Below are 16312 nucleotides of genomic sequence, written 5' to 3'. Positions count from 1 at the left end.
TCTACCAAAAAAAAAAAAAAAAAAAAAAAAAAAAAAAAAACCAACATAAAAAACCCAAACAAGCAGACTTGGACAACTTTTTCCCTACATTAACAGTCAGATCTCTGCATTTCATAAACAATATTTCTAATGAAAAATGAGAAGTTTCATTTATTTTTAACAAGCAATGCTTTACAGCACAATATATAACATATATATAACAGAGCAATTGCAGAAGACACTTTAGAAAATACCATCCACTTTAGGAGGCTAAATTCCATTGAATTTCAATGAGACCTAAGCACTTTCAAAGTCTGGCCCTAGGGTCTATTTGAAACTATTTACAAACAAAGCAAAAAAATAAATAAAAATAGAAATGATACCTCATTAAGGCCTTCTGTCTCACAGAATGTTTGAGAGAAGAGAACACATGTCATTGTATCTTCTTTCTTTGTGAATAATATGAAGTCTTTCCCTATTCGCATAGATCCACTATAGTAAAGATACAGAAAATGCCAATTACTCTCAGATAGCTTTTTGTCAGGATGTTAATTTACTTCAAGTAACACAGACAGAACATATCATCAATTGGCCTGATGGCCCTGTTCTAGCATGTTCAAATTACATTTCTACTCCTGGCAATGGGAGTTTGGAACAAGGAAAAAGCAGCTCTTGGGAAGAGAGAGTGCCTAAACCTTAAGGGACTCCTTTCCTCATCTAACCCTTCTCAGCCAAAATGAGATAACCACAAATCATGTTGACAGTGTGCACAAAACTATCAGAAAGGTTGTGGGTTTACGCTACTGGTTGCAAAACACATACATAGAGTCACACAACTATTACAAGCCATGGATCAGTGATTAACATCTTTTAAAAGATGCACAGCGCTGCTTAATGTTGCATCAAAGCAGCTGTACAGGGAAACAAATACATACCAAAGTTTAAGCAATTCTAGATGTGGTGGCAGGTCTTCACCATTTGCTCTCTGCTCAGGTCTTTCTGTCAGCCAGCTACACCAAAACTGGGCTTCAGTGCCAGAATATCCCCCAAGTAGTTTCTTTTGGTGGAGATCCTTCAGCAGCAAATACTGCTGCCTTTGCCCAGTGGAACCACTAAGAAGAGGCAGTCTATCATCTGTCAGGAGACAGACTCCTCCCTAGGATACACAGGGCCAGCCTAGCACCAGGACGAACCATTTTTGCCTCCTTGCTCTAGCAAGAATCTGGCCTAAAAATGGCTGGAATTCCCCCCAAAACTCTCCCTCTCTTTACAGAAAAAGAGAAAGCAGAGGGCAATATGGTGAATATATTCACTTTTGAAATATACATTAGAAATAACTGGACAACTAGAACCATCAGGAGCTTCAGAATGCACTATTAGGAACAATACTGAGTTAAATATTGAGGTTGTTAGATGACCAAATAGAACACTGATTCTTCTAGGATTATATTCCATTTACTTTTTGTGTTAAGGATCATAGTTAAAAAAAAAATACTGAGGCAGAGACAATCAAGACACTAGGATTTAGAAAACACCCTTACGATTTAAGTCCATTGCCATAGCGTCCAATCATTCTTGAGAGAGATGTCCGCTTAGAAGACCTTCCAAAATAAATCAGATCAGTAGCTTCCTCTGCAATAGAATTTTATTGTTATTGTTAAAACATGCAAATAGGACACTCATTAGAAAACTTCAGGACTTGAAAACTTTAAAAACCTGCATAGATTTTAAAATGAGTATTCACTTGGTTAGTGCTACAGCACAGGATTTGCTGAGATCTTACGATGTGTGTTATTAGCCATGGAGCAAGATATAAATCAGACACAAGTTGTTTCCATGCTTGTCTGACTCAGTACAGAGGTAGCCAAACAAATACTGTAATTGGATATCACTGCTGAGAAAAGTAGGATACCAGATTCAATGGACCAATGGTCTGATCAAGTATAGCAAATCTTAATACTCCTTCCCTTCTTAACTCAGGAACGACAGTACACACCACAATTAAATCATAACACACATTAGATATTATTTTGTATTTATCTCTCATTTCATTGGAAGAACTATGCATTTTTAAAACCAAGAATGAGCTGATTCTCAGCACGAGGTAAGCACTGTGCTCGTTTTAATAAGGAAACAAGCCCCAGAAGTTACGTGACTTGCCCAACATGATATAAGATCTCTGGCCAAGTTCGAAATAGAAGGTAGGTTGTGATCCACATTCCTGTGCCAAAAAATAGTACCTCCCCTGTTGCAGATGCTTTCTGCATAGGTTTTTTTCCACATAAGAAGGAAATCCAGCAGTTGATAGCTGCAGTAGGCACTGAGTAGCTCTCTCCATTTGCAGTGAAAGTTTGCATGACAAATGCCATTCAAAGAATTAACTTCCAAGAACATCTGACTGACATAGTCATTCTGGGAACAGTTTATTTACAGCATGTATCAACCTAACCTGAAGATCAAGACTCTCCATTATCTACTTGGGAGCAGCATGAAACTGCCATAATATCAATGAACTAAAACAGCCTGGTCAATAGAAAGCTGTTTGGATACTTAAAGGAAAATAAATTCACTCTTAAAAAAGAAGCAGGAGCAACACACTGGAAATCAGGTTTTAAACTACTAAGGATTCCACCAATGGCAAACTGGTACAATGTTATTTTATCTGAAAAGTCTTGAGCTGCTAATAGCACAACGTTGCTTAGTACTATAGCATTACAATACCCCCATGACTTTTGCAAAAATAGGATAGCAAAATGTACAGAATTACACCCAGCACTCCTTAAACCAATGCAAGTCCCAGCACAAAGATCCTTTGTTAGAGTTTTAGGGGAATTGTCTATTTGGGACCACATAAAAAAATCCATTGAATACGGAGGTGAACATCTACTGATCCTCTTCTTATAAGCAAAATGGCACCCTGAGATAAAGACTTATGGTTAGGTAAAATAAATCAAGTACACATTCATCTCTGCTGCTTCCTGTATCATTTCTGTTCCTCCAACTGTGATATTCACACTTGACAGCTGATTGCACCAAGAGATCAACGTCATGTACAAATTCAGAGCAACAAGTACTATTTTTATTTTGATTGCTGCCTATGATGTACACTGAAGTGTGCTTTAAGTCAGGGGTCTCAACCTTTTCCTTTCTGAGACCAACATGCTATAAAAACTCCAGGGACTTGCCAGGCTCTGCTCTGGGCCTCAGCCCAGCTGGAGTGGAGCAGGCTGGGGCTCGCAGACTCCCTGAAATGGGCATCATTAAGTGACCATCCTAGGAAACAGGAAAGTACACTATTTATTGGCTGAAAATACGGTGATATGTGGAAATTAGTCTGATGTTACATTTTCACTGTAGTCTTTATTCTGAACTATTCCAGAGGGGTTTTTTTTGCTTTGTTTTAATAAAAAAAACAGTGTAGGAACTCCTGTAGTAAGCAAGGAATGCATCACCGAACACTGAAATACAGCAGTTTGACAAAACATAGGCACAGTGGGAAAAATACCACATCTAATGCAAGCTAGAGAGGAAGTTCGGGAGCCAAAAAGTAATTATAGCAGGATTTTAAATTTGGCTAGGACAGCAATGCTCAACTCCATACTTTTATGGGAGAGATCCTAACAACAAATGAATGTTTCACGGTTTGGTTGTTTGTTTGAAATCAGTGAATTAGCTGGTAATAGTGTGCCTAGAACTCTGACCATTTTCTGATATGTGGTTGGTGCTATGCTTTAAAAGCAGGGCAATTATATTTCTGTAATAATCCATATATTTTACATTTCATTTTTCCAAGAAAATTTAGTCATTTTATGCACAGCTTAAAAAACCTTCAGGACTAATTTACTCTGCTAGCAAAAATACTAAAAACAGTAAGTAAATTTGTATGCATATATATATATATAATTTTAAATAATATCTCTATATACTTGGTATTTTTATTTATTTGCAGAATATTCCCTTGAACAACCAGTTAAGCATCTTTATAATTAACTTACTAGGGGTCATGCCGCATCCATCATCCAAAAAGCACAACATAAATCCCCCTTGGAGCTTGTCATTATCCACTGAAAAAAAGAGAAATACTTGTTTGAAATACCTGTGGAACCTAATTTGCTGGTTAGGGAGATTGTGATCTAACAAGCCCTCTATTCACATCCCACACACGATTGTAATATTCTTTGTACAAAATATGTCTTGTGAGGTATCATATGAAAACTAATAACTGACTGATCATTAATATTCTTATGTGCTGTATGTATGCAGTGTGTATTAAGAGTTATGGATGTATGCCGGAATTATGGCATGTCAGGAGGTGTCGGTAAACAGGTGTGCCCCAGACAAAGGAATATATATTTGATTATCTGACTAGTCTGATTGTCACGCAAAGACGATGAAGGTCCATTTTTATGTTTTAGGTAGACAAATTTATTAAGATAACAAGTGGGGGAAGAAAAAGCATGGTGCTTCCTTTGCTGCCAGACTCCATGTTGCCTTCCTCACAACCTGAATAAACTTTACATTGAGGGGTAACCCTCAGAAGAAATCATTTCAAATGTTTACTGGTATATAAAGCCATAGGCGTCTGAATCTCAAGTGAGAAGTGATTGAATCGACTGACTGTATATAATATTACTGTGGTATAAAAACGTATAGAGTGAGGTCTTCTCTGAAAGCTAATGACACACTAGTAACATCATGGTGAAATGAGGAAATATGGATACTTCATGAAATTATTATTTAAAGTCTGTGGCCAAACAGGAAAGAAGGCAGCTATTACCTGTATCCTATGTAAATTAAGTATGGTGGGATCAAAATACTGGATGCCCCACTTCCATACAGGAAATGAAGGCCACAGGAAAGAAAAAATAGTGTGAGGTCCTCCTGCCTCTTGAAACAATAACTCAGCTTAAGCAAGGACAGAAGCCATCTTTGGCATCCATCACTACACAGACAAGGGAACAGAGTGCTTACAAGCTGAGAAAGATTCAGGGGGAGTTAGAAGTCTCTGGAAACTGAATATAGGTGAGAAGCTATCTTCAACAAAGGTTGTACCTTGCTAGGTTAAGATTCGGATATTTAGATGCATGTTTTCACTTATTTGCTCGTAACCCTCTAATTTTATTCCTTTCACTTGACATCACTTAACTCATGCCCTACTGTTAACTCAGTGCTATGTTTAAAGGGAAGGGTATATTTACCTCAGTTCAGTTTATAAACTGTTGTGTGCTTTTGTGTCTTTAGAGGAACGAACAAACCTTATTTCTCTGAACTATCCAGAAAAGGTGTGGACATTATAGAGTACATGGTCTCAGGAAAACTCAGGACTGGGAGTAAGCTGGGGTCACCTCGCTGGCTTTGACCAAGGCTGATGGAAGCCAGAATGAGGTATTGCTGAGGTCAAAGCTGCTGAATCAGGGCTGTCTACCACACGGACACTCAGGGTGTGACCTGCACACTTGTAGGCTGCTTGTGAGCATCTCAGCTAGGAGCTATATTAGCAAAGCATTGTAAGGCACAGGGTTGCAGGACAAGTGGTGACACAACCCCTCACTGATCTGGATTGCCCTTTGATCCCTGTAACTAATACCCAAAGCTCACACAAGTCATTTTTCAGCAAAGAAGAGAAACAATAAAATGACAAACCATTGTTTTACTATACTTCTAATTTTCTATAATCTAAACCCAGCGGTTTGTAAGTATTAAGACATTTTGTGTGTGTGTTCTAAATTCTGCAAAAAAGCAACTTGTCAGGACACCACTTTCCAACCTGACTTAGCTAAAGAAAGAGAGCTGTGCAAGTCTTGATGTCTGTTCAATATCTTAGCTGGAGGTCTCAGAAGCATGTGAAGTGAATGATGCAACTTGAAAAACAGGTAGAAACAAGGGGTAGAAACCAGCATGAGACATCTCAGCATCTCATAAGGGAAGCTATATGGTGGGAATCTGGCTAGTCTAAAACTCAGTGGGGCAAAGGGATTAGGCCAGCTCTACTCCAGCTTTCAGTAGGATTAGCTGGCCAAACAATACAAATGTCAGTGAGAGTTCAGCTTTGCAAAACAGATGTTTCACCAGAATAAAAAATGAGAAAAAAAGAAGAGGAGAAACAGTGAATTTTTTTTAGCTACTTATATATCTCCACTGAACAGACCTGCTGAAAATACTAAAACCTGATTTTATAAGAAAGCTGAAATACTTCTGCATTCCTTTGTTCATTGATACTGCCAACAATACTCATAAGCATGCAGAAGCATTATACATTCTGTACCGCAGCCATCGAAAGAAATAGTTAACGATAGTTAAACAAGCCTCCTGAAAGACAAGATCCATTTATTTGTGGGATGATTTCCCAAGGGAAATGGAAACCCCATCACCTGATATTTCCAAAGCCAAATTTTCAACTACCATGATAGCGTGCAGGCAGACACCTGCAACTGAGGAATCAGATGCAGACCAATGCCCTCTTGATATGCCTCTTGCTGACAACTGGCATCTCCCCCTTTAACTATTTTTTACAGCACTTACCAGTAAATATGTCAAGTCTGGTGGCTCCTGCATCTCTGAAAACAAGAGTACAAGATTACCTTCCTCTGCCCACAGAGAGAGAGAAAAAAAAAAGAGAATACATATGACTAACAAAGCTGTACCAATTCTTCACCAGGCTCATATGCCTGTATGTTTCCTCATCCCCTACCTTTCTTCTGTTTTGTCTTTAGATTGTAAGCCCTCACAGGGAAAGGTGGTCCCTTTTCTATATGTGTATAGCACCCTTTGGTTATACCAACACCACACAATGAGTCATTTGGACAACAATAACAAGCCCTCTACTAAGAGTTGCTGCTGAAGTATCTGAAATGTTACAGTAATCCATTACACTTAAATATTTATCTCATACTACAGTGTGGTAACTTTGTAGAGGATATCATGTTATTGGCACTCAGTGTCTGTAGACTTAAAATTACTAATTTGCAGTCAAGTAAATTATATCCCTTTGAAACTGTAAATAAAAGTTAGAGTCCAAGTGGAGAAAAGTCACTTTCTCCTTTAGAGCCCAATCCTGCATTCTTTGCCTACCCAAATCTTTTGCCTCCAATGAAGCTGAAGTAATATAAGGAATCCAGAACTATGCCCTTACTTACCTGCAAAGTTCCAGGAGCAGGTTGTTGGATTTCCCCTATAACAGTAGATGGCACCACTAACACCTAAAGCAGAGGAGATAGCTGTGTCCCCGCTAGGTTACCATGTAAGATTGCAATGCTACTCACTGTTCCAAGAGAAACAAAGATCCCCAAACTCAAGCCTTGGCAAAAAGTTTTGGATTTCACCTCTAATAAGTCATCAACAGGACTGGGACAAAATCATTCCACAAAGAGATGTAATTTTAACTTCAAAGCCATTTATATCCATTTGTAGCAAGCTACAGGGATGCCGAAGGGCCCACAACTGATGAAAATGGCCAAGAGCAACGATTCTTATGTGTCCTTCTCAAGCTTTATAGAATTCAGCTGCCTTTCAAAGGAAAAATGCCTGAAGCAAGGACTTAATGCAATATTTGTTTACTACAACCCTCCAGGAGACACAATGTTCCTTGGCCTTTATCCAAGCCATTCAGATCACATACATATTGGAGAAAGCTGTCAGATCAGCAGCTATGGTTGATACCAACAGAGACAATAAAAGGATTAAGAATTAGCAAGTTTTAGAATGGAAGCTCTTTCAGAAGAAATGAAGCCAAGAGTTCTAGTAAGGCACGGGGAAGATCAGGAAACTTAAACAAGTCAGGGACAGTGAAGAAAAAAGCAATTGAATGTTCCTGATGCTTATATGCAACAATCATGATTCTCATATTACTATCTGTGATTTGTTTCAAACCCAAACACTCCAATGAAGGTAGGTCAGAGACTCAGAGCACCAGGTAATAGGAATCTTGGTGACATAAAGTCTAGCACAGAAAAGAAGGCATGATCCGAAGATCGAGTGCCTTAAATATTGAAAGTTTGTCACTCACCTATTTCTATTAACACCTCAGAGTTACTGATCTGGAAGAAATTCCACATTTCAGACCAAAATGGTTAATAAAGGTTTTGAGAGAGAGATAGTTTGGCATCAAACATCCATTTCCTGTCAAAGTTACCTCCTCTTATCTGATCCTTTAATGAAGTGATATAGCTGAATTTGTCACAAATCTTTCCACAGCATCTCACTGATGGCAGAGAGCAGATTCAGATTTCACTGCTGGGTCATGTAGGAGAATTATGCCAGTAACTTTACAGGGATCAGAAGTCTGCAGCAGCAAAGGAAAGAGACAAATATTGGCCCAATAACTTTTCTGTACTCTTCCCAGGGCTGCCCAGAGTATTCAGGGGGCCTCGGGCAGGGCCTGGTCTTCAGCGGCAATTCAGCAGCAGGTCCCTCTCGGACCCGCTGCCGAATGCAGCCGAAGAATGAAGCGGCAGTGGTAGTGTTGGGTCTAAACTTTTGGTGAACTTTGGGGAGCCAAAACACACCCAGACTGGCTGTCTCTGCATAATCCTTCCTGAACCCTTTTGAACAAAACACTGACCTGCAAACTACTCATGACACCCCCTTTCTCAACTAGCCATTAGCCTTTATCTCTATGCATTTACTTGTTAACTTGCTTTTCCTGTAAAATCTTGATTGATTATGCATGACCATTATCTTTTGTTAATCACTTTGTTTACTTCTGTGTATAAATATTGATGCTCACCCCTAATAAAGGGGCCACACTTAATCTGAAGCTTTTAGAGCTAAGGATAGTGTGAGCCCGTTGATCAACGCATTGGTGTCTGGTCTCTGACAGAATTGTGTGCCCCATACCAACTCCGCACGAACTCGGGTGCTGGAGAGGTGAGTGAGGACTTGCTTTATTTACCTAACAGTAGAGCTACCTAAGTGCCGCCGATCGCGGCTTTCCCCCCTCCACCTCCTGTCGTGAAGGGCCCACCACCGAAAATCTGGAGCAGCTTGCAAGGCCCCTGCAGGGCCCAGGGTGTGGGGCAAATTGCCCCACTTGCCCCGGCCCCCAGTGGCCCTGACTCTTCCCAATATCCAGGTGCAATCCCTCTTTAATTGCTTCACTATTATTAGCAATTGTCCCACACATAATCTTCAAGAGATTAGATGTAATGCAAAATATCAATGGAAAATTAGTTTTTCCACAAGTACAGGGGAACTTGGTTAATCCTTTAACTCACATGCAAAATAAAATGGTCACCTCTCTCTGTTTACTAGGAAGTATTTAATAGAGAGTTCCTAAAGCTTCATATTACTAAAAATACTAGAAACATTTATTAAAATGCCATGGAGAAGCATAAAGAACTAAAACTTACCTACACTAGTCATGTCAATCAACGAAGCATATTTTGTGATGAGTCATTCCTTGCTTGTCATGTACTAATCTAATGACTATCTGGCAAAATTCATTCATCAGAAATATATCTCTCAAACTTTCATTTTAACTAGCAAAATTCTATTGCACAGGTTGAAAGAACATGTCAAGACTTTCCTGCCAGCCAAGATTTTTCTTGGTACTTGAAGAGTTATTCTTACTGGATTCAGCTTAATGAGTCTAACCAGGCAGCTATCTTTTCTATTTTTAAAATGTTTCATAACAGAAACAGGGTCTGACATTCTAGTTCTTGCCACTTGAACTTGGAGATAATAGGAAAACTGTGCATTGAAAACTGGTAGTAGTTAAACCGGTAACACATTGAAGACCTACCATTACCCTGGGAGTTATTTTATTTTTAGCTATACTCAAAGTTACTAAGTTAAAGGAAAGTTTAAAAATTCAATTTCTCTATGTTTGAGCATTGTGGCACAAACTACAAAAACCAGCTTTGCATTATGAAATACTTTCCCAGTTAGTGAGTAACACACAGTGTGACTAATCATTTTGCATACTTGAAAGAATTAGACCTATTTTAAACAACTAAACTCTTAAAATGAAGCTGTATGTGTGCACAATAAAAATGTTTTAGTTAGTTGACACTTTGGGGTCCCTGCAGCTAGCAAACTACAGCCAAGTGTCTCCTCAGAGTGTGTTGGACAGCCATTTCCAAGACCTGAGCCCAGTCAACATCAACTAGTAGATGTGTCCTAGGGGTTAGGGCATACTGGAAACACTCTGTATTATAAGGGAGAGCATGAAGTAAGGTAAAGAAAAAGGGGAAACAGGCACAAAGAAAGCAGATGAATGGGTACAGAATAAAGGGGGCTTCTCATGCGTCAATTTACTATTAACCACACTGGGCTTGTCCACACTTGAAATGCTGCAGCTATGCCGCTGTCGTGCTTCAGTGTAGACACTCACTGCAGTGATGGGAGAGGCTCTCCCATCAGTCTACTTAATCCACCGCCCCATGGGGTTATAGCTAGTTCAACAGGCAAATTCTTCCATCAAGCCTAGCACAGTCTACACGAGGGGTTAAGCCGGTTAACTACATCACTCAGGGCATGGGTTTTTCACCTCCCTGAACAATACAGCTGTCAATTTAACTTTAGAGTATAGGCCTGGCCTCAGCATATGTAACACTACCCCAGCATTAACCCACTTGAGAGAGAACATGTATGCAGTGAGGCCTACACAACAGGCCTACAGCCAAATCCTCCTTAAGACACCTAAGTCTGAACTTACTTATTTTTGTCACCTTATATGCAGTCTTTGCACCCAAGCCTTCAAACAGAGCATAGCATTTGCTACCGTGAATAGTAAGTATCACACTTAGTTTGCAGAATCAGATCTTTTATGATTACATTCAATCATTAAAGTTACCATGATTTGCTAGTGAGACACACTGTAGGCCTGATATTTGAGGGACCAGCCCTACGAAATGCTCAGTGACCTCAATTCCAGTGAGGGCACCCGGCCTCTCAGAATCAGTGCTTTAAAATGCTTCACAACTTCAATTAATGAAGAACAATTAAAACTGAAGTAGGACAAGTACTGTTTCACTGAGATCATGTCCCATGGTACACTTGTATATAATTTAGGCCGTATCTATGTTACAGCATTGACACTAGGAGGCTATGCTGAGACAGACAAACTAGCAAAATATTTGTAGTGCAGACAAGGTGTCAAGCAATCCTGAAAATTACTTTATCACTTCCACCTGTGGAAACATTTCCCCACCTCTCACTGACAGAGTCAGCCTTGTGAAACATTTAAACCCATAAATAAAAGAACTTGGGTCCTACAAGTATAATATTTACCGGGCGTTGTCAATCAGTTCAGCAATCGCTCCAAAGAGAAAGTTGTGAGTGGTGCTAAAATAAAGGTAAAAGTTGGTTAAAACCTACAAGCAATTGGTAATACCAAATCAAGTATCTGTGTATTATGGAATCTACATCAGAAATATGTTCAGTTCCTGACACTGAAACACATGAAATTGTATGAAAGCAGCTTTTAATTTAAGATTCAAATACACACATACTATTGTGAAGGTTAGTGGTAAAGATTTCTAAAAAATGAGTTTGCAGACAGAATATGCTGGTCACTCTGCATTTTAACCTGTTATGTATATTGCATTCTCTAATTATGCCGGTTACACATCAGAACATTTTCACTACTGTAGTGGTGAAGCAGTTAAAAGGGCTTGATTTCTGCTACGATATAAGCCAAAAAAAATTGTACACTATTGATTTTTTTTGAAGTTGGTAGAAAAAGCTAATTTCATTTTGTGGCACTGGCAAGTAGCAATACAAACTCCCTGTGATGCTATGACCTATTAAGAACTATATAGACATCAATATTTTTGACCGTAGTTCTGATCTCACAACAGTGTAACTCCATTCCCAGTGTGTTTACTCTCTATTTACCATTCTAATGAGATTTAAAATCAGGCCATATCTCCCCAAGAAGGATTCAATTTCAGATTTTCAGATAGTTCAAGGTCAGAACAGATCACGACATCATCGAGATCAGTGAATTCAACCTATGGTCTGCAGACCCCTGGGGGGCACAGACGATGTCTAAGATTTCCAAAGGAGTCCACACCTTCATTCAAAAGTTTTTAGGGGCCCACCAATGAATAAAGGGTAAAAACACTGAACTAGGCTTATTTCCTGTACATCACAGGCCATTAAATTACACCAGACACCCTACACTAAGCCCAATAATTTTAGTTAAACTAAGCACTTCTGTCCTCAGGCATCTAAACTGTTGTGTGCCACCAGCAGAGAACAGGAGAGGCTGAGGTGCTACCAATGCCAAAGACCCCTGCAATACCAAGGAACTGATTAGGTGAGTTATGTCTAAATGATCCCAACAGCAATCTATTCCCTTTGCTGCAGAGGACGGTCCTTACCAATATGACCCAGGAGAAATCCCTTCCTTAGTCCATATATAGCAATCAGTCGGACCCTGATCACGTGATCAAGATCCACCAGCCAGATATCAAATTCAGAGGATTCTTTGTACCAACTCAGGAGCATTAGACCCATTAGGTCCTACATCCAGCTGTGGCCAATCTGTGGTGCTTCTGACACCCCTCCTGCCCCAAAAATGCATCTGGGCAATTGTGCATCCGGGGATAAAAACTTGCAAATAAGGATCAATTCATCCTGCATTCAGCAACAGCAGGTGATTTAAGGTACAGGAGCTGGAGGATGGGAGACAGATTGACTCAAATGCAGGTGGCATTCTCCACAGAATTAGGGATTTAGCTCAACTGTGTTAAATACAACTGTGCTTTAAGTCACACCAACAGCTGATAATGCCCACTGCTGCCTGCAAGAATACTAATGGTGCTCTAGTTATGGAACTTGTCAGACTTTTCATTTTAACACTGTATTTTCATGTTTTATTATAGGGAGATATAAAGAGACACATTATAGACTAAAGCTTGTCCTCAAAATCCTATACTCTCAATGAAGAATTTTTGGCAGAGCATTATTCTAACATTAAAAGAACATCTGCAATTCTAGTATTGTTTGTTTGTACATCTCAAATTTCTGAGCTACAAAAATGAAATATGACAGCAACACAGGACTCTTGAGGGATGTTTTAAACTCTGCTCTTTTATGTAAGGAACAATATCCTTCAATTCCCACCCAAAAGATTATTTAAGTGGTAATAAAAATCATTACTTCTTGTCCTAACTAAACTACTTTTACTTTGCACACATACTCCAGCAATTGTGCAGCCACACCAGTGCAAGCAGCAACATAAGTGGTAGACTAGACAGAGCCCAAGCCCTTTCAGAAAGAGAGTTTTTTAAGCCACCCAAGCACTATGTACAACAGTGCTTATGTCATTGTTGGCACAAAGGTGGGAAAAATGTGTGTAGCATTTTCTAGTGCAGATGCAGCCTGGGACTCCAACAACCACAGCCTTTTTTTTTGCCACAGGCCACTGTTACCTAACTCATTCAAGGGAGCATCAGAATAGATTAGCTGCCAGTGTGTAAAACTGTTGCCTATGTCTCAGCAAGATTAGAAGACAATAGTTAAGACAACAGCAGCCAGTGTACACTAGTTTGTGACCTGTGCTGATCCAGTCTCCTGCAGGCAACAGCGATGGCTGCTCCTGCCACTAGAGCTGCAGTGGTGGTGCAAGCATAGGAGACAAAATACACAGGAGAAGAAAGCACGTCAGATAGGAACACATCATAGGCTTCTTAACATTTGCCAGATTTCTTCAACTTTTCATGCAGCAAGACCAGCTAACTTTTCTTCCCCACAACCAACTTTTATTGAACTCAGGAAGCTACAGTCAAATGGACTGAGCACAGATGTGGGAGTCAGAGGGGTATAGTTCTGTTTCTAATTTAGCTACCAAATTGATGTATGTCCCTTGGACACGTCACTCAATCCAAATTATCTTAAATGCTTGCTATTTGGGGGTGCTTAGATGCTGGCAATTCCCCTTGCCTTCAGTTGCTGATGCTCAATGCTTCAGGAAAAGAACAAAGCCGTACTCTGGGGCAGAAAATTAAGTACCCAGAAGTAGCAAATGTTTTTGAAAATATATGGTTTAACCCCCGTGCCTCAGTTTTCCTACCTGAGAAATGGCATACCTATCCTTTTAAAGCTCTTTGAGAGCTACAGATGCAAGCACTTTAGAAGCAGTCATTGTTACAGACTGAGTGGAGATAGCAGAGGTTTATTTTAAAAGACATTACCTATGTCAGTGGCAGGGGCAGCTCTAGCCATTTCGCCCCCCCCCCAAGCACGGCAGCATGCCATGGGGGGCGCTCTGCCGGTCGCCGATCCCGCAGCTTCGGCAGACCTCCCGCAGACGTGCCTGCAGAGGGTCCGCTGGTCCCGCAGCTCCAGTGGACTTCCTGCAGGCATACCTGCGGATGCTCCACCGAAGCCGCGGGACCAGCGGACCCTCCGGAGGCAAGCCTGTGGGAGGTCCACTGGAGCGCCTGCCGCCCTCCCGGTGACCGGCAGAGCGCCCCCCACGGCATGCCACCCCAAGCACACACTTGGTGTGCTGGGGCCTGGAGCCGCCCCTGGTCAGTGGTCCCCAAGGTGGCGCCTATGGGCGCCATAGCACCCACCGGGGCATTTATGTGCACCCACCTAGTGCCCAGCAGGGGAGAGAAGCCACAGCCCTGCACCTGCCAGGGACAGAGAACTCTGGGGCCCGCAGGCTGCAGGCACCGGTGTTCTCTGTCCCTGGCAGGTGCGGGGCTGCGGCTTTTCTCCAGTTTCTCCGGGGCTGCGGGCGCCTGTGTTCTCTGTCCCCGGCAGGCACGTGGCTCGCCTAGTGCCCAGCACGGGAGAGAAGCCGGGATCCTGCACCTCCTGGGGACAGAGTACTCCAGGGCTGCAGGCGTTCTCTGTCCCTGGCAGACACGGGGCTGTGGCTTCTCTCTGGCTTCTCTGGGGCTGCAGGCTGCAGGCGATGGTGTTCTCTGTCCCTGGCAGGCGCGGGGCTGCAGCTTTTCTCCAGTTTCTCCGGGGCTGCGGGCGCCAGTGTTCTCTGTCCCCGGCAGGCACATGGCCCGCCTAGTGCCCAGCAGGGGAGAGAAGCCACAGCCCTGCGCCTGCTGGGGACAGAGAACTCCAGGGCCCGCAGGCTGCAGGCGCCGGTGTTCTCTGTCCTTGGCAGATGCGGGGCTGCGACTTCTCTCCGGCTTCCCCGGGGCTGCAGGCTCCGGGCACCAGCGTTCTCTGTCCCTGGCAGGCGCTGGGCCGACACTTCTCTCTGGCTTTGAAGCCACGGCCCCGACCCTGCCAGGGGCAGAGAACTCCGGGGCTGCAGGCTTCATTCTATGTTAAAATAAGAATAATAAATATATTTGGACTAGCAGTTCAACAGTGTTCTACTTTTTAAAAACAAATAAGATGAAAACTGTTTATGATATTTATTTTGTAAAAACTCGTTAATTTTTCTTACAGGTAGATAAAAAGGAGCAAATTCACACTGTAAGGTGAAAGAGTAATTGCTGAATAATTTAATTAATACCTTTTACACGTAAAATTACCCTTTTTATCTTATGGATTCATATATTATGTAATAAATATAACATTTTTCATATTATTTAATGTACAAATACAAAATAAGTCTTGAAAAAATGTTGGCGCCCGCCACACCCTTCTGAAAACATGAATGTGCCACTGGCCACAAAAAGGTTGGGGACCACTGCCCTATGTTGTTGAAAGGGAATTGCCAGCACTTGAGTAGGAACTGGTTTTACAACAGATGGAAAGTTCCTCTTGCAAAGTGAGCAGGAGAGTGTAAGGGGCCTGGGCCGGAGGGGCAGTGGGGTGGGTTTAGAATTATCCTTCTAAAGAGAATAGACCATTTACTTGGGGGAAACCGGAGTGTATGACTCAGCAGCCCGAGCACACACCGAGAGGGTACAGCCTTTTCCGCTGCCTGAGCCTGTAAGCACCGGGCATGCACCCCCCGCGCTACCCAGGGGCTGATGCCTTCTGCCACTGCTGCTGCCCCCAACACACCAGCGCCGCGGGCTTCCCACCCGCAGTGCCCCAGGCTGCTGTGACCGGCGGGGGGCATCAGGCACAGCGGGAGCCGGACACGCTCCGCGCCCGCCCGGAAGAGCCACTCACGAGTTGGCGTGGAGATAGTCCAGCCTCAGCTCCGCCCTGCGCAGAGCCCTGTAGCGCCCGGCAGAGGCCATCGCCGCCGCCGCCTGAGCCAACGCGGGTGGGGCCAGCCGCCGCCCCCTAGCGGCCGCACGGGGCTGGGACCAGGCGCTCGCGGCGGCCCCTGGCGGCGGCAGCGCGCAACGGAACCGCAACGCCTGAGGCGAAGGGAGCTGAACGTTGTGCTCCAAGTCACCCCTCCCCTGCAAGCCAGAGCCTGGCCAATTGCAACAGGAAAGGGGAAATCCCCTACTAA

At 42.4% G+C, this 16312-nt stretch overlaps 1 protein-coding gene across 1 annotated transcript in view; it reads right to left on the bottom strand.

Moving 5' to 3' along the window:
* MORC1 (MORC family CW-type zinc finger 1) overlaps positions 1-16098 on the bottom strand; it is a 100523-nt gene extending 84425 nt beyond the window's left edge. Inside the window, exons 1-6 of the mRNA XM_030582075.1 lie at positions 16021-16098; positions 11209-11262; positions 6502-6536; positions 3975-4043; positions 1521-1611; positions 363-471 (exon numbers count right to left, since the gene is read on the bottom strand). Of these exons, the coding sequence (XP_030437935.1) occupies positions 363-471; positions 1521-1611; positions 3975-4043; positions 6502-6536; positions 11209-11262; positions 16021-16091 (429 nt within the window). The 5' untranslated portion in view covers positions 16092-16098. The remainder of the gene's footprint in view (positions 1-362; positions 472-1520; positions 1612-3974; positions 4044-6501; positions 6537-11208; positions 11263-16020) is intronic.
* Positions 16099-16312: the final 214 nt, after the last annotated feature.

This window comes from Gopherus evgoodei, chromosome 1, assembly GCF_007399415.2.
Source record: "Gopherus evgoodei ecotype Sinaloan lineage chromosome 1, rGopEvg1_v1.p, whole genome shotgun sequence".
In the NCBI taxonomy this organism is placed as follows: Eukaryota; Metazoa; Chordata; order Testudines; family Testudinidae; genus Gopherus; species Gopherus evgoodei.
The sequence above is the reverse complement of the archived record's forward strand: the minus strand, read 5'-3'. Positions and strand labels throughout refer to the sequence as shown.